This window comes from Bombyx mori, chromosome 25 (genome assembly GCF_030269925.1).
Source record: "Bombyx mori chromosome 25, ASM3026992v2".
Taxonomy (NCBI): Eukaryota; Metazoa; Arthropoda; class Insecta; order Lepidoptera; family Bombycidae; genus Bombyx; species Bombyx mori.
This window is the reverse complement of record NC_085131.1, coordinates 12,267,834-12,289,878: the sequence shown is the minus strand read 5'-3', so window position 1 is coordinate 12,289,878 and position 22,045 is coordinate 12,267,834. Positions and strand designations below refer to the sequence as shown.

Here is a 22,045-nt window from a genome sequence, read left to right as displayed (position 1 = left end):
TGTAAAGTGGTTACTGGAGCCCATAGACATCCACTACGTAAATGCGCTACCTTGAGATACAAGTTCTAAGGTCTCAGTATAGTTACAACGGCCGCCCCGCCCTTCAAACCGAAACGCATTACTGCTTCACGGCAGAAATAGGCAGGGTGGTTAGTGGCACACACCCACGCGGATTCACAAGAGGTCCTACCACCAGTAATTACGTAAATTATAATTTTGCGGATTTGATTTTTATTACACGATGCTATTCCTTCACCGTGGAAGTCAATCGTGAACATTTGCTGAGTACGTATTTCATTAGAAAAATTGGTACCTGACTGGGTTTCGAACACCGGTGCATCGCTCAACACGAGTGCACCGGACGTCTTTAACCTTTAGGCCACGACGACTTCAAAATTAAATTGAAAGACCTTGTGAAAAATATTGATAGTTGAAAAGTAAACGAGAAGATTTACGTAGTAAAATATTAATGCTAAATCTTTACTATATATCCAAATTAAATACTTTACTTTGGGAATTTCATTCAACAAGGTTTGTTTAAATACGGGCATAAAGTGAAAATGAGATTGGAATCTGAAGCAAGTTTGGTTTCTGCTAACTATTTCTATTTAATTTACTTTCGTATTCAGGGAATCTTGTAACATTAATATTCAGAAAATTAGAATATGCTAGATTTAATCAAGATATCAAGCTGCGAAACCTTCGCTTTCTGAAGTCAAAGCCACTAAAGAACAACCAGAGAGACTTATCTTAAACCTCCAACGACTTTATCTAGACAGACACCCGAAGAAAGAATTTGACATACCTAAGATCTTATAAATCAACGTGAAATATTAGTTTCAAACAAATGCATGGTTTGAAGGGCGGGGCAGCCAGTGTAACTGGTAAAAGGTGGGTTTTTTTTTTTTTTTTTGTCAGGAGGAAATCGCCGGACTCCCACCCTCCACTGGGGATGGAGGGTGGGGCATGTCGGAGTCGAACCGACTAAAACCTCCTGTCGCTCAACAACCAACGTCCAACCCTCGCATGAGACAGAACTCATGAAAAGGCAAGGGGAGGAGAGTGAAGCGTTTAGTGCGGAGCACATCTCTCCCATCACCCTCCCCCTCGGGACGCCGGGCCAGCGATCGTCGGCGCCACGACCACCGGCCCTCTCGGTCGGCAGGCTGTCCGAAGCCCGCCTAGATGGCGCCGGTTTGAATTGGTTATCCTACGAAATACCCCGCTGGGTCAGAACCAGCGTGGGTCGAGGATAGCCGGCCTTCCATCACCCGGATGCTCTTGCGTAAAACGCGTGCAGAGCAGCTTGCACGTCGTCTTCTTAGGCCCCCTTCGCCGGGCCCCAGACCGACATATGAGGGGGACCCGAAACACTTAGAGGGCCAGGGCTAGGGCGAGATCCGCCTCCCTGGCCCCCGCTCGACGGCGGCGGGCTTGTGCGTCTCTCACGCGCCCCGCCGCCTCCTTCTGCGAGATGGTGCACTCGCAGAAGTCGAGCATCGCCTTCCACGACTCGTCGTTGCCGAGCATCGATGCCACAACACTCGGCAACGACAAGTCGTTTCCTATTTTTGCGACAAGGACACGGCGCCACCCCTCCCATGCGGGGCAGGCAACGAGCGTGTGCTCCGCCGTGTCCAAGTCGCAACCACAATGGTAACACTCTGCCGTCGGCTCGGCTCCGATCCGGTGCAGGAACTCACCGAAGCAACCATGCCCAGTGAGCACCTGCGTGAGCCGGAAAGTGAGGCGTCCTCTGTCACGATTCACCCAATCCACAAGAATCGGGCGAATCGCCTCGACGGTCCTACGACCAGCCGAAGGATCGGCCAGCCGCCTGGACCATGACTCCAGCACGGACCGCCGAGATTGGGCCCTCCGCGCTCTGACCACACTGGGGCTGGGACGCGCCACGCCCCGGGCACGAAGGTTAGCCCGCCACTGATAGTCAGCGGCGAGCGCCTCCGCCTCCAGGACCCAAGGCGGCGTCCCAGCCAGTACACACGCCGCCTCAAAAGAGATGGTGCGATAACCACGGATGACCCTGACCGCGATGGTGCGTTGCGGCCGTTGCAGCAACTTCGCTACCCCCACGGCCAGGGACTGGCCCCACACGGGTGCTCCGTATAGGGCCATTGACCGCACCACCCCCGTATAGAGACGGCGCGTCACCTGGTCAGGCCCCCCGATGTTGGGAAGAAGCCGGCTTAACGCGCCGGCCACCCCCAACAAACGAGGGACCAGGTGCTGAAAGTGAGCACGGAAGGTCCAACGACTGTCCAGAATGAGGCCGAGGTACTTTAACTGCACCCCGACCCCGATCCGGACGCCTCCAACCACGATATGGGCATCGACAGGTGGCACTCTCCGGGGCCTGTGGAACCACATGGCCTCGGATTTACTGAGCGCCACGTCGAGGCCCAATCTCCTGATTTTGCCGACGACATGCGCTACCCCAGCGGTGGCAAGACGAGCAGACTCAGCAAAGCTCCCTCCCCGGGCCACGACCAGCGTGTCGTCTGCGTAACATATTACGCTTAGGCCCGGGAGGAGGGCGACAGTTGTAAAAAGATATTACCCCAGGAGGGTACCTCCCGCTCTGCGGGAGGAGAATCCCTCCGTGCATCCGAGCAATCGGATGCACGCTGCCCTTCGTATTCTGGGGGGGGCACCAACTGCCACGACGAGGAAGGCGGTAGCACGAGCCGCGTAAGGGAGAGGGTCCCGATCGTGCTCTTGGAGCGCTGCGACAGCGTGGTCTCACTGCGCTCGACACGAAGCTCCGCGAGGGGTTGCGTGTCGAGTGGTCGAGATTCGCCGCGGCTGTTAACTTTAGGCAGCGCCGGAAAAGGGGAGAAAGAAGCAGGGAGGATTCAACGGAAGCGGAAGACGGTCAAGCGGCCGACGAGTCCCGCCCCGCTCGACTCCTCCGAAGGAGAGCCCATGGCCGCGAAGTTCTTGGCGATCGAGGAAGGGCCGGCAAATGCTACGGCGTCGCTCGCCAATAGCAAGTCAACCCGAAACGGACTGGTCGCGACCGGATCGGTGCAGACCAGAGCCGCTTGCCGCAGGGCAAAAATCACGGTTGAGCAGCTGCAGGCACAGAACGCAGGGCTGCTTGCCGAAAATTTGGAGCTGCGCGCCGAAGTCGCCGCGCTGCACATGCGGGTGGATGAGCTTATTGCGGAGCTCCGTAACCTGACTCCACCCGATGGCGCGGAGGTGGCGGAGCTGAAGCGGCGGTTCGCCATCTTGGAGGCACGCAGCTCACCGGTGGAGCGTGCAAGACCGCCGCTCGCCCATGAGCGAAAAGCCGCCGCCCAAGCGAAGCCCCAGTCCGCTGGGCTCGCTAAGCTTGAAAGGGCCCAATTATCAAGGGCCACTGTATATGGACCCGCTGGACGGCAAACGCCTGTCCAGCCCGCAAGACCACAGCCTACGGCCGCTAACACGCGCCAGGCCGTTAAGGTGAGGCCCGGTAGGAGCCGCACGAAAAAAAAGGGGAACGTGAATGCTCCTAAGCCGGTACCGCCACCCCAGCCCCACCCGCTGCCTCCAGCTCCATCCAGTATGGATGTGGCCTGGACTGAGGTGGTGAAGCGGGGCAATAAGAATAAAAAGAGGGTGCCGGCTGCGGCACGCCCCCAGCCCGCCCCAGCGGCTGCTGCTCCCCATCAAGAGGGTCGAGTGGCAGCTCAAGGAAAAAACAAGAGGCGTCGAAACGGCAAACCGCGCGCTCCACGGTCAGCGGCAGTGGTCTTGGAGCTACTGCCGGCTGCAAAGGAAAAGGGCATTACCTATATGGAGGTAATGAGCCGAGCGCGTGGTGCCGTTGATGTCGACGCCATAGGCGTGGAGGGCGGGCTCAAGGTTCGGCACACCGCTAACGGGGCCCGGCTACTGGAATGTCCAGGCGCCCAATCTAGCGCAGCCGCGGACAGACTGGTGGCGCGGCTCCGGGAGATTTTGCCGGACCCAGAGATAGTGCGCATCGAACGCCCCGTCAAAATGGCGGAAGTCAAATTGACGGGACTCGATGAATGCGCGACCCAGGACGAAGTGGCCGCCGCCATTGCATCACAGGGGAACTGTGCCCTGGCCCACGTTAAGGTGGGGGAACTCCGGAGCACTTACTCCGGAGCCCGCACCGCATGGGCGCGGTGCCCCGTGCAGGCGGCCATTCTCCTAGCCACACCTCCAAGTAGGAAGCCTGCCAACACGCCTGGAAGGCTGCGCGTAGGCTGGATCATGGCTCAGGTGCAACTACAGGAGGCAAGACCTTGGCGATGCCTCCGGTGCTTCGGTACTGGGCATGGCCTCGCTAAATGCCCGTCGACTGTCGACCGCAGCGGATTGTGTTTCCGTTGCGGTCAGTCCGGGCACAAGGCTGCCACCTGCACCGCCGTTCCGCACTGTGTACTTTGTGATGCGGCGAAGCGGCAGGCCGACCACCGGGCTGGGGGGCCAGCATGTCGTTCAGCCCCCTCCTCAACGAAGAGGAGGAGAGGTGGAAAAACAAAAGAAAAAAAGGTGCAGAGGAGGTGCCAGCTGCAAATGGAGTAGCAGGCGAGCTAGTTCCCGCCGCGGCTGTCGAGCCGGAGGGCGGGACGGACGAAGGAGCGATGGACATAACCCCTCAATAATGGGGCACGTCCATCGCTTCCTCCAGGCCAATCTGAACCACTCCGCCAGGGCGCAGGATCTCCTCGTCCACACCATGGCGGAGTGGTCAATTGATGTCGCTGTCGCCGCGGAGCCGTATTTCGTCCCTGCTGATCAGGATTCGTGGATCGGGGACATCGACGGCTCCGTGGCAATCATAATCAGACAGGCTGCGGCGTTACCCCCCCTGGTGATGGTGGCCAGGGGATCCGGTTACGTCGCGGCCAGGGTCGATGAAACCGTCGTGATCGGGGTGTACTTCTCTCCGAACAGACATCTCGCTGAGTTCGAGCGGTTCTTGGGCGGGCTCGAGGCGTTGGTTAATCGCCTCGGGTCTCGCCCGGTGATTTTAGCGGGAGACCTCAATGCCAAATGGGTAGCTTGGGGTTCCCCCCGCCCGAACTCGCGTGGCAGGATGCTCTCGGAGTGGGCGATCGCGGCCGGTCTCTGTCTCTTGAACAGGGGTTCGGTCGCGACTTGCGTGCGATGGAACGGCGAATCTCACGTGGATGTGACTTTCGCATCTCCTTCCATCGCACGCCGCACCAGTGGCTGGCGTGTTCTTGAGGGGGCGGAGACGCTCTCGGACCATCGATACGTCCGATTTGAGCTCTCTGCCTCCTCTCGCTCTGCGTCAGCTATGGTCGCCCGTGGTGAGGAGGAGCTCCCGCGTAGTGCGCCTCGATCATTCCCCAGGTGGGCACTGAAGCGCCTGAATAAGGAGCTCCTGGTGGAGGCGGCTGCAGTGGCTGCGTGGGCACCCGTGCCCGCGAGCCCTGTGGATGTGGAGTCGGAGGCTGACTGGTTCCGGGGAACGATGTGTCGGACTTGCGATGCAGCGATGCCCCGGGTAGGTGGCCACGCTCCGCGTGGCGGTGCATACTGGTGGTCACCCAATATCGCGCAACTCCGTGAGGAGTGCGTGCGGGCGCGCCGCCGGAGCGCTCGCCACCGCCGCCGCCGTCTTCGCGATGACGACTTTGCGGAGGCGGCGGACCGGCTGCACGCCGACTGCCGTCAAAAGCAAGAGGCGTTGCGGCTGGCCATCGGTGAGGCCAAATCTCAGGGCATGCAGACGCTCCTGGAGACGCTCGATCAGGATCCCTGGGGGCGCCCATACAAAACTGTCCGCAAGAAATTGCGGCCGTGGGCTCCCCCGATGACCGAGCGACTCCAGCCTCGGCAGCTGCGGGAAATAGTTTCTGCGCTGTTCCCGCAGGGAGAGGGGACTTTTCGGCCCCCTTTCATGGGCACGCCACCACGTCACGATGGTGGTGATGCCCCTGCCGACGTGCCCCCTCCGAAGATTTCGGGGGCAGAGATCCGTGCGGCCGTGTCAAAGATGAGGAGGAAGGACGCGGCCCCCGGCCCTGATGGTATTCACGGCCGGGTCTGGGATTTGGTCTTCGGTGCTCTGGGGGACCGGCTTGTGCGACTTTTCGAAGCTTGCCTTGAGTCGGGACGGTTTCCGACCCAGTGGAAGACGGGCAGACTCGTCCTTTTGAGGAAGGAGGGGCGCCCGGCGGACTCACCCGCGGGGTACCGCCCCATTGTGTTGCTGGACGAGGCGGGAAAATTGTTGGAGCGAGTTGTCGCCGCCCGCATCGTCCGGCACCTGACTGGGACGGGTCCCGATCTATCGGCGGAGCAGTACGGCTTCAGAGAGGGCCGCTCTACCATCGACGCGATTATGCGCGTGCGTGCCCTCTCTGATGAAGCTGTCGCCCGGGGTGGGGTGGCTCTGGCAGTGTCCCTGGACATTGCCAATGCTTTCAACACCTTACCCTGGTCAGTGATCGCGGGGGCGCTTGAATATCACTGCGTCCCTGCGTACCTCCGCCGGCTGATCGGATCCTATCTTGAGGACAGGTCGGTCGTATGCACCGGACACGGGGGTGCGGTGCTCCGCTTTCCGGTCGAGCGCGGTGTTCCACAGGGGTCGGTCCTTGGCCCTCTTCTGTGGAATATCGGCTACGACTGGGTCCTGCGGGGTGCCCTTCACAGCCCTCTCCCGGGCCTACGCGTTGTGTGTTACGCGGATGACACGTTAGTCATGGCTCGGGGGAAAGACTACCATGAGTCTGCCCGTCTTGCCTGCGCAGGGGTGGCATTCGTCGTCGGTAATATTCGGAGGTTGGGCCTCGAGGTGGCGCTCGAAAAATCCCAGGCCCTGCTGTTTCACAGGGCTGGAAGAGAGCCGCCGCCCGGGGCCCACCTGGTGATTGGAGGCGTCCGCGTCGAGGTTGGGGTAACCGGGTTGCGGTACCTCGGCCTCGAATTGGACGGTCGTTGGAACTTCCGCGCTCACTTCGAGAAGTTAGGCCCTCGGCTGATGGCGACGGCTGGCTCGTTGAGCCGACTCTTGCCAAACATCGGGGGGCCCGACGCAGTAGTACGTCGTCTCTACGTGGGGGTGGTGCGGTCCATGGCACTATATGGGGCCCCCGTGTGGTGCCGCGCCCTGACTCGCAGGAACATCGCGGCCCTGCGACGCCCGCAGCGTGCAATCGCGGTCAGGGCGATCCGTGGATACCGCACCGTCTCCTTCGAGGCGGCGTGCGTTCTCGCCGGGACGCCTCCCTGGGACCTGGAGGCGGAGGCGCTCGCCGCCGATTATGCGTGGCGATGTGACCTTCGCGACAGGGGGGAACCACGTCCCGGAGAAGGAGCGATTAGAGCGCGGAGGCTCCAATCTCGGCGGTCTGTGCTGGAGGCGTGGTCTCGCCGCTTGGCGAATCCGTCAGCCGGTCTCCGGACCGTCGAGGCGGTGCGCCCGGTCCTCGCGGAATGGGCGAACCGTGACCAAGGGCGTCTCACCTTCCGGTTGACGCAGATGCTTACCGGCCATGGGTGTTTTGGCCGGTACCTGCATCGCATCGCCCGGAGGGAACCGACGATGGAGTGTCACCACTGTGACTGCGACGAGGACACGGTCGAGCATACGCTCGCATATTGCCCCGCATGGCTGGAGCAACGCCGTGTCCTTGTCTCGCAAATAGGACCGGACTTATCGCTGCCGACCGTCGTGGCCACGATGCTCGGCAGCGATGAGTCCTGGAAGGCGATGCTCGACTTCTGCGAGTACACCATCTCGCAGAAGGAGGCGGCGGAACGAGAGAGGGAGAGCTCATCCCTCTCCGCACCTATCCGTCGCCGCCGAGCCGGGGGCCGGAGAAGGGCCTTTGCCCGACTCCGGCCCCTATAGATGGCGGCTTCCCCCCGGTGAAGGTCAAGGGGCGACCTGAGGGGGAGAGGCCGCGCGGCGCGCTACCAGCACTCTAGCGCGCTGCCAAGGAGTTACGAAAGAGCGACCGGTTGGCAGTGTATCGCGTCCCGACCCGGCAGGCTGGTTCTGGTCCAGCGGGGTATTCCGGGGCACCAGCGGCACTGTCTGGGCGGCCTGACGGGCTGCCGTACCGAGACGGCCGACGTTTCAGAGCCTTCGATTCGCCTCGAAGGCTCCGTCGGCTGGGCGTCCTTGGGGTGAGCCACGCCGTCTGGTTGTAGTGTTGACCGCGGTAGCCCCCCTACCTCATCCGGGTTCTGACCTCGGAGAGGATCGGACGTCGGGTGTAAGAGTGCAGGGGAGTCGTTTAGTGGGTGGGTCCTAAAATCCTTGGGCCCGCGATCTGCTCTCAACACCTGCAGATCGTTGAGTCTCACATACCCCGCGCGCCCCGTATGCGCGGGGACCTCGTAGGAGGTTCGGCCCCCGGCCCGAAAAAAAAAAAAAAAAAAAAAAAAAAAAAAAAAAAAAAAAAAAGGCCCGGGAGGAGGGCACCCCTCAGCACCCAGTCATACCCGATATTCCACAAAAGAGGGCCGAGTACCGACCCCTGTGGAACACCGCGCACGACCGGGAACCGATGTACGACCCCACCGTGTCCGGTACACGTGACCGATCTGTCCTCCAAGTAGGAGCCGACCAGCCGGCGAAGGTAGAGGGGCACTCCGTGTCTTTCCAGCGCCCCCCCTATCACGGACCAGGGCAGGGTGTTAAACGCATTGGCGATGTCGAGCGACACCGCCAAGGCCACCCCACCCCCACAGACGGCCTCCTCCGAGAGGGCCCGCACGCGAAGGATCGCGTCCACCGTTGAGCGGCCCTCTCGGAAGCCATACTGCTCCGCCGACAGATCGGGTCCCACCCCGATCAGATGCTGGATGATGCGGGCTGCCAGAATGCGTTCCAGCAGTTTGCCCACCTCATCCAACAACACGATGGGACGGTACCCGGCGGCAGTATCCGCCGGGCGCCCCTCCTTTCTCAACAGCACAAGTCTGCCCGTCCTCCACGATGAAGGAAACCGTCCCGACTCGAGGCAGGAGTTATAAAGCCTCAAGAGTCGGTCCCCTAGGGCACCAAGAGCCAAGGCCCAAACCCGGCCATGGATGCCGTCCGGGCCAGGTGCAGTGTCCTTTGCGCACATTTTGCGTACTGCCACACGGAGCTCCGCCCCTGTTATATGGGGCACCTCAGCAGGGGCGACGCCGTCGTACTCCGGCGGCGCGCCCATAGCGGGAGCGACAAATCCCCCCTGCTCCTGCGGGAACAGTGCCGAGACGATGTCCCGCAGCTGCTGAGGCTGGAGACGCTCCGTGATTGGGGGGGCCCATGGGCGCATTTTATTGCGCACCATGTGATAGGGTCGCCCCCACGGATCCTCATCCAGCGTCTCCAGGAGACTCTCCATGTGTTGGTCCTTGGCTCTTCTGATGGCCAGCTGCAACGCCCTCTGTGCGACGCGAAATGCGCCGTACAGCTGGGCCTCTACCACCGCGAACGCCACCGGATCGTTGCGCCGCGGCAGGCGACGGCGGCGATGCCTCGCGCACTGGCGCCTCGCCCGAACGCACTCCACGCGGAGTTGCGCGATTGGTAAAAGGTGGGTGGCACATTTACATTGTAGATGTCTATGGGCTTCAGTAACCACTTAACACCTTGTGAGCTCGTCCACCCATATAAGCAATAAAAAAAAACAAACAAACGCGTGAAATTTACAACATTCCTCAAATTCATTGTATGGTTCACCTAACGTATTAATCTGGTTTCTAATTAAGAAAAAAAAAACAGGAATAAATTGTAAGTGTGTACTAAACAATGCTTGGTCACGTTAATCTATGGCTTGCTGCTGTAATGGCAGTCATTAACGTTCAAGAAGCTATCGTTAGAACAAAGAATTTGGTGACCTCCTGTTGAGCAATATGAACAGGAACTCGCTAAGAGAACCACGAACGTGGACGCAAATACGACCCGCATCTTACATGAGAAAGCATTCGATAGTGACACATTTATATAACAGAAAGTCATAAAAACCAATCAAGTGAGGTTAAGATTGATCATGGCTTAGGTTGCGATAAAATTTACAAATAAAACACTCCGGCTAGATTTAAAAGTATGTTACGCAGTCAGAAAATGAATGCGTACAAAAACTTTGAACCTAACAAAAAATGACAACAAACCTTTCCAACACGGAAATAATAAAATCATAAGCAGATTTTCAAGTTTCGTTTTGTGCCAAGTTACGTCACCCCTGAAGGCTCTTCAGCATTTCAAACGCAACTCCAAAGTTGGCAAGGTCCAAAGTTTAATCAGTTAATTTCGTGTTCTTTAACATCAGCTCATCAAATGTGAAAGGAATTTCCAAGACTCCTCTTTGAGGGTCATTTAAATTTCTAAATATAGTCAGAGAACTTAGAAACCAGTTCGAGGCAAATCACTAAATTAGGATAAATATGGAATCCGAAATGGCTAAGTTACTTTATAAAATAGTGTTGGTGGGCTTTTAGAGACGATAACAGTTTCCTTTTTTTTTATATAATTTTTTGTTACTCTCTTTAGTTGCACTGGAGTGACATATTCACCAAGTGAATAAGCTTCTTACATAAAGATATAAAAAAAAGGATAAATATTTTTTTAAGTCGGCCGGTGATATTTTAACTATCACCTTGTTTTTGGGGTTTTAATTTTTAGACACTATCTGCTGATAGAGTTCAAGAAATTGTTGCGCTTTCATTTTAATTCTAAAAAACTGAAAATTCAAAATTTATCGTTTTCAAACCCATTATGTGCAAAAAGTGTTCTGAGACTTTTATTTTGCTGAAGTTTATATTTGAATTACTAAGATGAGAATTACCGATACTGAGATCTTAGAACTTATATCTCAAGGTGGGTGGCGCTTTTACCTTATAGATGTCTATGGGCTCCAGTAACCACTTAACACCAGGTGAGCTGTGAGATCGTCCACTCATTTAAGCAATAAAACATAAATAAAAAAATCGGTTGTCTGTAAAGTCGGCTTACTGACTATAGTTGAACGTGACAACGTCATAAGAAAATACTGATGGGATGGTTTCATTTTTCAATTATCGCAATTATCGTTGCTATAAACAATTGACACCACATTCACTTTTCACTGAACTTCATACTTGACGAAAACATGTAAATGTATTATTGTATAGCAGCTGTCCACGCGGATGCATCGCTCACTGAAGTAGGAGAGAGACAGATGTCGAACGCTGCCGAACGCGGAGGCCGATTGTGCCTCTTTGTCGCTCGTTGCGCGCTCTCGCTTGCACTTCAAGCCTTAAATGGAACGCCTCATGAGTCATGTTTTTTCGTGCGTGCAGTCGGCTCCATCGAATTATAAGACGTTGTCACGTCAAAAAATTAATTATCTTTTATTTCCTACAGCGTGGATGCCAGGGAACGAGATTTTGGAGTAGCAGAGCGGTGGTCTGACGAGAGTGTATTTGCGTCCAGAGCCTATTTCCTGCCAGAGAGAAGGCCCGCTGAACTCGGCGTGGACCGCGTCAGGGCTACAGACCAAGGAGTTTATAGATGTAGAGTAGACTTCAAACAAGCCCAAACTAGGAATTCAAGAGTGAATCTCACTGTTATTGGTGAGTATTTTTTATGTTGAAGTTTTCGAACAAAAAAAAATTAAAAAATTATTAATAGAATCGGTTCAAGAAATCGGTGAACATACATAGATAAAAAAAATGGTTGTCGAATTGTTAGCCTCCTTCTTTGAAGCGTTATTTTGGAACTTTAAATAGCTCCATAACATTCTATTATTCAAAAATATTTTCACCTTCTACGTAAATGAATTCGCGGGTAAAATTTAGCGTTATCACAAAGTAACTATTACACGCGGACGAAGTCGCGGGAAAAAGCTGGTATCTTATTAAATTATTACATTTCTAGTTATTTTTACTGGACTTAAGTGAACAGTGAACTTGCCTGCCCATCTAAGTGAATCAAATCTTGATAAAAAAAAGTATTGCTTAGATGGGTGGACGAGCTCACAGCCTGTTAAGTTGTTACTGGAGCCCATAGACGTCTACAATGTAAATACGCCACCCACCTTGAGATATAAGTTCTAAGGTCTCAGTATAGTTACAACGGCTACCCCACCCTTCAAACCGAAACGCATTACTGTTTCACGGCAGAAATAGGCGAGGTGGTGGTACCTACCCGTGCGGACTCACAAGAGGTCCTACCACCAGTTCTCTGTCTGCAAAATCGTTGTCGAAACTTCATCTTCCGTGGACTATGGAAACATTTTTGGTTACGGCCTTCAATCGAAACCCAATTAGTTTTAGATTTACCAAGAACTATGGACTCATGACCTTCGAGATTGGGAAGTGGTGTAGTGTCGATAATTATACTGCTTATACTTATAAGACCACCTATTGTATAAATGTATCAGGTTTTTTATTGTTTTTTAAATGTAAATTGTGTTTTGGTATGCAATAAAGTGTATCATTATCTCTCTCTCTCTCTCTCCCTCTCTCTCTCTCTCTCTCTCTCTCTCTCTCCCTCTCTCTCCCTCTCTCTCTCCCTCTCTTTTTCCCTCTCTCTCTCCCTCTCTCTCTCCCTCTCTTTTTCCCTCTCTCTCCCCCTCTCTCTCTCCCTCTCTCTCTCTAATACTAAGAGCGCTGCTAAAACTTGCTTCGTTGTCTGCACTTTATTGTGACTAGATGATGACCGAGCTTTGCTCGTTTTTTTTTTTGATAAAGCCATTGTTGTGTCTTTCAAGCGGTTAGTTGCCCTCAATTAAGAAAAATTGTATTATTATTCGCCAATAGATGTCGGGAAGAGTTGATTATTGAAAACACGAATAAAACAACATTTTCTGAAAATAAATCGTAGCCAGATCGATTTATCGCCCCCGAAATCCCCTGTATACCCAATTTTATGAAAATCGTTGGAGCCGTTTCCGAGATTCAGATTATATATATGTACAAGAATTGCTCGTTTAAAGGTATAAGATATAATAAAAAACCTAACATCGAATCATAGATTCACACAACAAATAAAAATTGGAACTATTCCACTTTCGGGGGCGCTCAAGTGTGTCTTCTTCTGTACAATGCAAAACGGCGACCGAACAAAATATTTATAGCCGTGAAGCTGCAGTAATGTTATTTAGAAGTGACGTTATCGGAAAACGAAATCGTGTCGTCGCATATAAATCGGTGTAGCGGACGGAATCTTTAATGCTTTTCTTGAAGATCAGATTATTTTTGATTTAGTTAGAATTCATTGAGTGCTATTATTGGAAAACACCTTGTGCTTTATCGTTGAGAATCTCAAGACAAGCAAAAAGAAAATGTTTACCAAATTATGAGTTTTATCTTTGTTGGCGTCGTGCCTTTCTTTGAAGGTGTGCAATTAATTTTCACAAGCATATATTCGAGGCAACTGTACAGTCATTCCGGATCTAAAATGCGTGCATTTGATATTAGGATTTATTGCCAATTCGTGCGATTTCCCGCCATGCGTCAGTCTGAAGAACACGGTAATCTACATTCAACGTGTTATGTTATCAATATCTTTGACGACTGATTTTGAAGAGACCAATTAATTTTTCTTTGATAATTTTTCTTAACTCATTCTCTGAACATGATTGAGGCAAGAAAGTCTGTATAACATTTCAATTAGGTTCAGGTTTACTAACAGGCGAGCTCTTCAATAAAATGTTTAGTAATCCAGCCTTTATTCAGCCAGTTATTCTGAATAATACTGAAATAAACCATCTATATTTAACTAGTACAAATTTATTATTCAAACATAATTAGAAAGTGATTTATAAATACTAAATCGTAATTACGTTTCGTCTTACTTATATTAACGGGAATTATTTATTCAAATAATCACTTTGATCTAGAGTACTTCATTAATTTCTGAGTGATCGAGGTATTTCTTCAAAGATTCCATCTAAGTTATCAAATTACGTCTCCACAATAAATTTTGGATTGGTGAGTTTGTATAATTCATTGGGATAGAAAATAAAGAAGGAAGGAAGGAAGGAAAACAATCAGAAATAGATCATTACGATTTTACTGATGCCAGAGGGGTGATGGAAAGTATTGTCAGCTAATACGAGCGCAAAACACCATTTTGCTTTTTCTTCCGCGCAGTGAATCATGCGTGCTGAGTTAAAAGGTTGGATAAATTAAATGAGAACTTTTTTTTATCCTACCTAAGCTGATAGCCTTTAGAGGCTATGCGTAACCGAGCGAGTAGGTGAGCCCACGAAGCTCTAACCTGTGGACGTTGCTAACACTAGCCCTGACAAGAATTGGCAGAATCTACCAGCGGATCGAAAACGCGACCCACTGAGAAGATTCGGCGAGACACTCAGTGGGCTGTGTCTTAGGTTTGAGACCTAATGTCGCAAGATAGATTATAGTATACACGTTGTTACGAATCTAAGCTCCTCTGCTTAATACCAAGAAAGCGCGAACATTTACATTACATATCGTCGCTGTCAAACCAAAGTCAGCTATGTTCAAAAACTCTATTTTGAATTAACGAGTAAAAACATTTTCGTATAAAATTTTATATGAAAGTGAATTTTTAAGGACTATATCGAATGAAAGCTATAGATAAATATTAAAACTATAGACATACAACAGTTTTTTTTTTGTACGGTAGATAGGGCTGTGAACTATACGAAAAGGTCAAAAAGTAAAAATCTCAAAAATTGCACATAGCAGATTTTGGTTTGACAACGACGATATTACGTAAGTTTCGATAATATTCAAACAGTGATTGTCAAGTTGCTCAGTTGGCCAACGGGATTGGAATTGACTTTGTGTTAGAGGAAAGCTAAAATAAGCATTAGCCAGTATAGATTGGACAAAAGAAACAATGGACTCCGATTCAAAAAATATAATTAATATTTTTTCGATCGTTTTGAAAGGCATAGATCTTCCACCCTCCAATCGCATTACGGGATTAACGAGGGGTCTGTTTTTTTCAAACGTATTTCGATTTATTTCAGAAGGTAAAGGTTTTCAGACATTGTGTTTCAGATTGTGAGAATGAATTTTATATCAGATGCTTTCAGTATGAACTTCTTCAGTTCCTGAAAAAAATATTAAGATATGTGAAATTTCTATATAAGTGGTTTAAATTTAAAATCAAGGGTTCGGTTCCATTTCACCAAGGGACCATTTCTAATTTTACTCCATTTTATGGATCCAATCACAATTATATTGTAAAACGTCCGCCTAATTATTAAAGTCTTCAAACTCTCCTGACGTTTTACGGAAGAGGAATACTAAGAAACACTTAAAATATTACTTTGTTACAGTGCCGCCTACTAAAATGGTAATCACGGACGACAAAGGTGATATCAAGCAGGCTATTGTGGGACCATACATCGAAGGAGATACGTTTTCACTTACATGTGACGTCACCGGAGGTACGTAAATCGAAGAGTAAGTCTTTCTATTGCCTTCTACGATCAGTGCTTACAATCCGGAACTCATCGACATGCGAACTTTACCACCATTCTCAAGACGGGAGAACGAAGTCTTAATTTTAAAATATTATTGCTGTCTCACTTTTAACCCGTAACGCATGAGTGCTCCGCGACACAAATAGGCGAAATCCAAATATTAAATTAATAAACAGATATTGAATCCAAAAACAATACAAAATCCCGTTTAAAAATCACCTGAATGTCGTAATTTCTTCGGAACCTTGCCTAAAGGAACTTCTTTTAATAGTATATTTTAGTTATTAAATTATTATTTTTATTATTTATTATCTAATATTATTAATTTAGTATTTAATACATTAACATCTCATATCCATATTCGCCATTATAATATTGTAATGATAAATGGGGTGGCTATTATTGTACGAACTGTATTTTTATGCTAATTACATTACGATAATATGTCATTGTAGGTACTTCTTATGGCCTAAATCCAGTTTTTCAGTAGCAATCATTTTCGATGGAAAAGTGACCGGTGTTTTGGTTAGTCTGAGTTAGCAGTAGTGGCAGTAGTAGAGGCGTTTCATATGTTAGTCGACACGACTTAAGACAAAGATATAGATAACAATAGTGGGATAGAATTTGATTGATTCCATTCTGAACATATAAATAGGATAACCAAAGATGCAAATTAAATTATCCGTAAATAAAAACGATTAAGAAGTCAAACCCTTTTCTCGTACCAAAATTAAATATTTCAAACTTTTCGAATTGACATAGTAATTGTCCAATAAAAGGCTCCCTTCGGATCCCTTCCCTGTTTTAAATTCATAATGGAGAGAAGGAAATTAAACGTCGTGAGGAGCTATTAATTAATTTTATAGATACGGTAGAATTTATGGGAAATTTCGAAATTTTCGTTGGATCAAAGATCATCAAACGTGCTATGAACCTAATTATAATTACGCTACATTCTGTTATTGCACTCTAAACGAAATTGTCGCACGTGCTATTTACAAGATATTGCTAAATGGTTGGTATTTTTTTAATATTCCCCTGATCTAATAATTCACTTATAGATATTTTCTCAGTCAGGCACTCTTCATAAAAAAAATTTCTTTTATCCTTCTCTTTATAGTTCTGCCAATTGGGCTATGTGATCTTCATTCAGCGAATCTTATTCTCTTTTTTTTATTGCATATATGGATGGACGCGCTCCTAGTCCACCTGGTGTTAAGTGGTTATTGGAGCCCATAGACATTACAACGTAAATTCCGCCACCCACCTTAAGATATGAGTTCTATTTTTAATGTCTCAGTATAACAGGCCTGTTCTATATACTGTATTTTGAGCATACCATGAGCCCGCTTTGATAGTTACCACCAGCTTACCTATTTCTGCTGCGAAGCGTTATGGGTTCCGGTTTAAAGGGTATTTATACTATACAATTTAGACGTGCAGCTCATGTCCCAAGCTGGGTGGCAGCACTAAGGTTATAATATCTATGAACTACGACAACAACTTAAGACCACATGATCTGTGAGATCTTTCACTCATTTGAACAATAAATAAAAATAGCTACCATGAAGTACATACCCACCTCTTCCTCAATTGATTACCATCGCCAATCTTTATTATACAAGACAACTATATTTTATCTGAAGATCTAATATATACCTCCAAACATTCACACAGAGCACCTTTCGATATATGCATAGTAATACAAAAAAAATACTATTTATTACTATTACAATATTATCAATAGATACTTGTGTGTGTAATGGCTCGGTACTTCCTTTAGTTATATAGATAATTTACAATTTAGAAATAAACACAAATAATTAATACATTTATGATTGAATTTAGTCCACTAGAAATGTGTAGCGTATGTGTACATATGAACACATATGAAAACAGACTCTATTGTGTCTCCACATGGGTGTGTAATACCACACTTCGCGATTTGTAGAGCCAATTGTTATCCGACACAAACTTCGACTGCACATCTGAAGGTGAATGCCGGCATTTTCAATGTAACCTCTTATACCCCATGTATTATTTAAAAAAGCCTCTAATTTGGCTATTATTTACAGACAATACGGTTCAGTTAAGCCTCAGCAATCAGACGGATTATGGCTTATTTCAATTGGTTTTTGAGTCGTTGTAAGTTAGTTGTAAAGCCTCCGCGAGCATACACATTTATTATGCCTTCACTACGTTGTTGTTGTGTAATGTAAGAGTTAGATAATTAGCAGTCACAAAAAATATCTTTATTGATATTATTAAACAATACCAGCCATGGCCAATCAGATTAAGCCGAGACTAAGCCGTAGCGAACAACAGTAATGTGTGCGTCCCAACGAGATTACATGAAGTGTACTAAAATACCTAACAGTAAGGATACGATAAAATAGGAGTTTTAGGAGACCTGAATCTCACACCCATTATGTATGGGTTTATAGCCGGGTAGATTGTTACCATGCAAGGCTCTTCAATTGACTGCTCGATATCATAATACGACAGAGAAATTATATCAGGACTTTCTTTGTATTATGGTATGGGTGCGGTGGTAATCAAGATCATGTACCTATTTGCAAATACTGCCTATACAGGAAATTTAATATTTTTATCGTATACGTATCTTTATACGTATTTTTTCCCCTATTCTAGTATCCTCGAGGAGTTATTCTAGATTCACCGAACTGGTAGGTGAGCTCGCGGGGCTCAAACCTGATGTTGTTGCTAACACGAACCCTGGCAAGAGCCGTGCTTCGCAGAATCTACCTACCACCTGAGAAGATCCGGCGAGAAACTCAGTGGGCTGTGTTAGTTAGTGGGTTAATTTACTCGCCGAGCCCTTCGTCGCAAGCGACGGGTTCGACGAGAACGATGACCTGTACTTGGGGTACCTAAAAGCACCGTTAGTGGATCGGGAGGATCCGAAATGACGTGTTTACGTATTTGTAGAACTGTATTTATTATTTCCTTAGCACGACCTCGACCGTGGGTGAAGTGGTACAGAGACGAGGTAGAAACCGACACACCAGCTTCTCCGCTATCCGGGAATGGAGTTCGAGGAGTTCTCAGGGTAGGACCACTTACGAGAGCAGATGTAAGAGCAGCCTTCACCTGCCGCGCGTCCAATCATCCAAGAGCGCATCCCGTTGAAACAACTCTCACTTTAGATATGAATTGTAAGTACAGAGCTTAAAGACAGTTAATAAAATCAATATTTTTATAGAAACCGACCCATGAAGACCTGTATCCGTATTTTTTTGCATGGATGCGCTTAAGAGCTCCCTGTTTATCTAGTTACCAAGCCTACAGACTTAAAGATAATGCCACGACCCACCTCGGGACTAATATTGAAATATCGTAATTGTCTTTTATATTTGAATTACTCTTCAAATGGAAAAAAATTGCTACGAGTCCTTCATAACAAACATGTCCATGATGATGACACCTACTTAGTAAGCGTTAGTAGATAAGTTGTAATCTCTTCAAATAATTGCGTGCAACGTTAGAACATGACTCAGAAGCCCAAAATCCTCAATATTGATCAAGGACAAGAAAGAACCTGTATTATTGTAAACACAGTTTTTGGTTAATCCAAATAAAAAATCTAACATGAACAATATATTTCAGTTCCTCCACTAACAGTCCACATACTGGGCTCCAATCAACCGCTCTCGGCGAGCAGAAGATATGACCTGCTTTGTCAAAGTTCGGGATCCAGGCCACCCGCTTCTATTACCTGGTGGAAAAACGGACAAAGAATCAACAACGCCAAAGAAACGGTAAGTGAATGTGAAAGAAGCGAATAATAACGACGTTATTCATTTTGAAATTTAGTGACGTCATATGTAATTGTTTTGCATTCGTTAGTAGTATTTCGAAGTCGTCGTGGCCTAACGGATAAGACGTCCGGTGCATTCGTGTTTAGCGATGCATCGGTGTTCGAATCTCAGGCGGGTACCAATTTTTCTAATGAAATATGTACTCAACAAATGTTCACGATTGACTTCCACGATGAAGGAATAACATCGTGTAATAAAAATGAAACCCACAAAAAATTATAATTTGCGTAATTACTGGTGGTAGGACCTCTTGTGAGTCCGTGCGGGTGGGTACCACCACCCTGCCTATTTCTGCCGTGAAGCAGTAATGCGTTTCGGATTGAAGGGTGGGGCAGCCGTTGTAACTAAACTTGAGACCTTAGAACTTATATCTTAAGGTGGGTGGCGCATTTACGTTGTGGATGTCTATGGGCTCCAGTAACCACTTAACACCAGGTGGGCTGTGAGCTCGTTCACCCATCTAAGCAATAAATAAAAAAATTGTACGATTTGCAAAATCATGTGGTCATGTTGTCCATTTCCCTACTGAATAATTGAGAAGAATAATTGCTCTCAAAAATTACATATGAACAAGCAACTAACACTAATACTATCGTATTGGACAAATTACTAAGTATAAAGTTCACTTTCAGATTTGAAACTAATATTTGTAAACAAACACAACTCAAAACTTTATCAACTCTATCACGCTGTTTTCGTTCGAACCAAGCGCTTGTCGACCTAAGTTAGGTACTACTTCGAGCGTAGCTATCTAAAAGCCAATTCACCATTTCAAAATTTATAGCCTATTCAATCTTTATCACCATAAGAAACAACATCCCGGACTGAAACTTAAAATAAAGGCACGTAAAAGTAATAAATGTAGATTGGATGGGACAGGCTCTGCGCTGGAGCCCACTCAAAGCGGTCGTAAGGGAGTCCCTGTCTGAGCTCCTGTTTGTCGCAAGTGAAAAGAGACTCAATTAAGCTGGAGAGGACACTCCAGGCTCGGCTCATTATGATGCTTATTGTTTTAATTTCGGTATTATTGCTTTGACGGACGTGAACGATTCAAGTTCTTTGTTGCCGACTCTTGGGCAGTTGATGAATGTTTTGAAATATAATAATCGAGTTTCATTAGTGAGCGATTCCGTAAGTAAGGCCGTGATTGCGATTTTTGTTCATATTTTCATTTTACTTTTACTGAAACCAATTTCTAATTGACGGATACATTGCATCGTAATAAAATAAAAATGTGAGCCGTCACGGGACGCCTGGCAGATGTGAAACATCGACATTATTTTGTAAAAGTAATATGCAGAAAAGAACAGATTGTGATAGGAACTAAATATGTCATAATGATAAAATAAAATATTACGAATAAATAATTTGTTTTCAAGTAAAACACAGGTTATGTGTTCTGTAGTAAACAACACTGTATACACTACGGAGTATACACTACAGGTATCCGAGCTCAGTGTAGCGAGAGAGATGGCTTAACGCCGGATCGAGTGGGAGAGAATCGCACAGTCAATTGCGCATGGTGACGCGTCGCCACACCGTACACACTCCTGCATATAGACTGTATATATATACCACCATATAGCGTGGCGACGCGTCGCCACGGCATGCGTCGCCACGCCAGAAATCGGTTTTACGTGCGGCTGTAGATGTTTCACATCAAAAAATTTTTTTAATAACCTTTTTGTTTTGTTGAATTATTTAATTATTTCCTTCTAAATTCCTAAAACTTCTATTTAGAAGTTTTCGATTCGAACAGTATGAATTTCACAACACCAATTCTCGAATCAACAACTTTAATGTTAGATAACATAATTAAGTACCATACGAATATCGATTTAATAGAACTTGAAGCATCCATAACATATCGACTATCACTAATTACAAGCCAGTATCGTCACAACAGCTCACGTCAATCAAGGCCACTAATCTACGTTATAGCACAAAATCCGGTCGACAGTTCGATCGTAGAACGTAATTTAATTAAACTCCATACCCTCCCCGACCATACATTAATATTAACAAGACATAATTAAAATCAATCCGGTACCCGAGCCGTTTTGACTAGTTGATTTATTATTTACCTGTTTTGAATTCGGGTCCCACTTTGATCTGATTAACATTCCGCTGGGCTTTGTCAGCTCGGATTGTTAGGGATAAACGTGGCCGCATACACTGTTTTATTTACTTGATATAAATGTGATGAATTTGTTCTTCTCTGATTTGTTTTTTCGATTTTTGACTCTCTACCTTTCTGTTTTTCGTAGAGTACATTTTCAGAAACACCAAATTCTTAACAAAGGTAATTCCCAATAAAATCGTAGAAGTAAATATTTCAGTTGTCATGTATTTGATTTCTTTCCCTCTAGCTTAATTTCTCATTGTTTTGTAACTCAGTGTATTTGGTTATCGATCGATTGAAATTTGTCGTTATTGACAATTTAATTTCTACATAATCACAACGCAATAACTAAAAATTGATTTCAGATTTTAACATAGAAGGCATGTCCTAATTTCTGGATATTTTATCTGAAAACAATTCTATAATTGTTCTGTTTCCGCTCTACTATTCTCTCTATATAATTCTGTCTATTATCCCTTAATGTCCCTTCGATGTTCTTTGAATGTTAAAGTATTGGTTACTTCAAAGGATGAAAGATCATATAACGCTGCACACCACAATTATTTACTTAAAACGAGCATTGAGGCTAGGGTTATGTAACGAACTGACTAAGCCTGGCCATAATATATCTCTATTTGAATTTCATGTGTCTTCCTTTTACTTCTATCAAT

The 22,045-nt window shown here is 47.4% G+C and overlaps 1 protein-coding gene across 4 annotated transcripts in view; it reads left to right on the top strand.

The window, feature by feature from the left end:
* The window catches only part of LOC101744929 (hemicentin-2), a 279,760-nt gene that overhangs the window by 237,504 nt on the left and 20,211 nt on the right, over positions 1–22,045 (top strand). For all 4 annotated transcript variants that reach the window (XM_038020502.2, XM_021346625.3, XM_062676199.1 and 1 more), the window contains 4 exons: positions 11,357–11,565; positions 15,267–15,377; positions 18,386–18,589; positions 19,041–19,192. In XM_038020502.2, the coding sequence (XP_037876430.1) occupies positions 11,357–11,565; positions 15,267–15,377; positions 18,386–18,589; positions 19,041–19,192 (676 nt within the window). The remainder of the gene's footprint in view (positions 1–11,356; positions 11,566–15,266; positions 15,378–18,385; positions 18,590–19,040; positions 19,193–22,045) is intronic.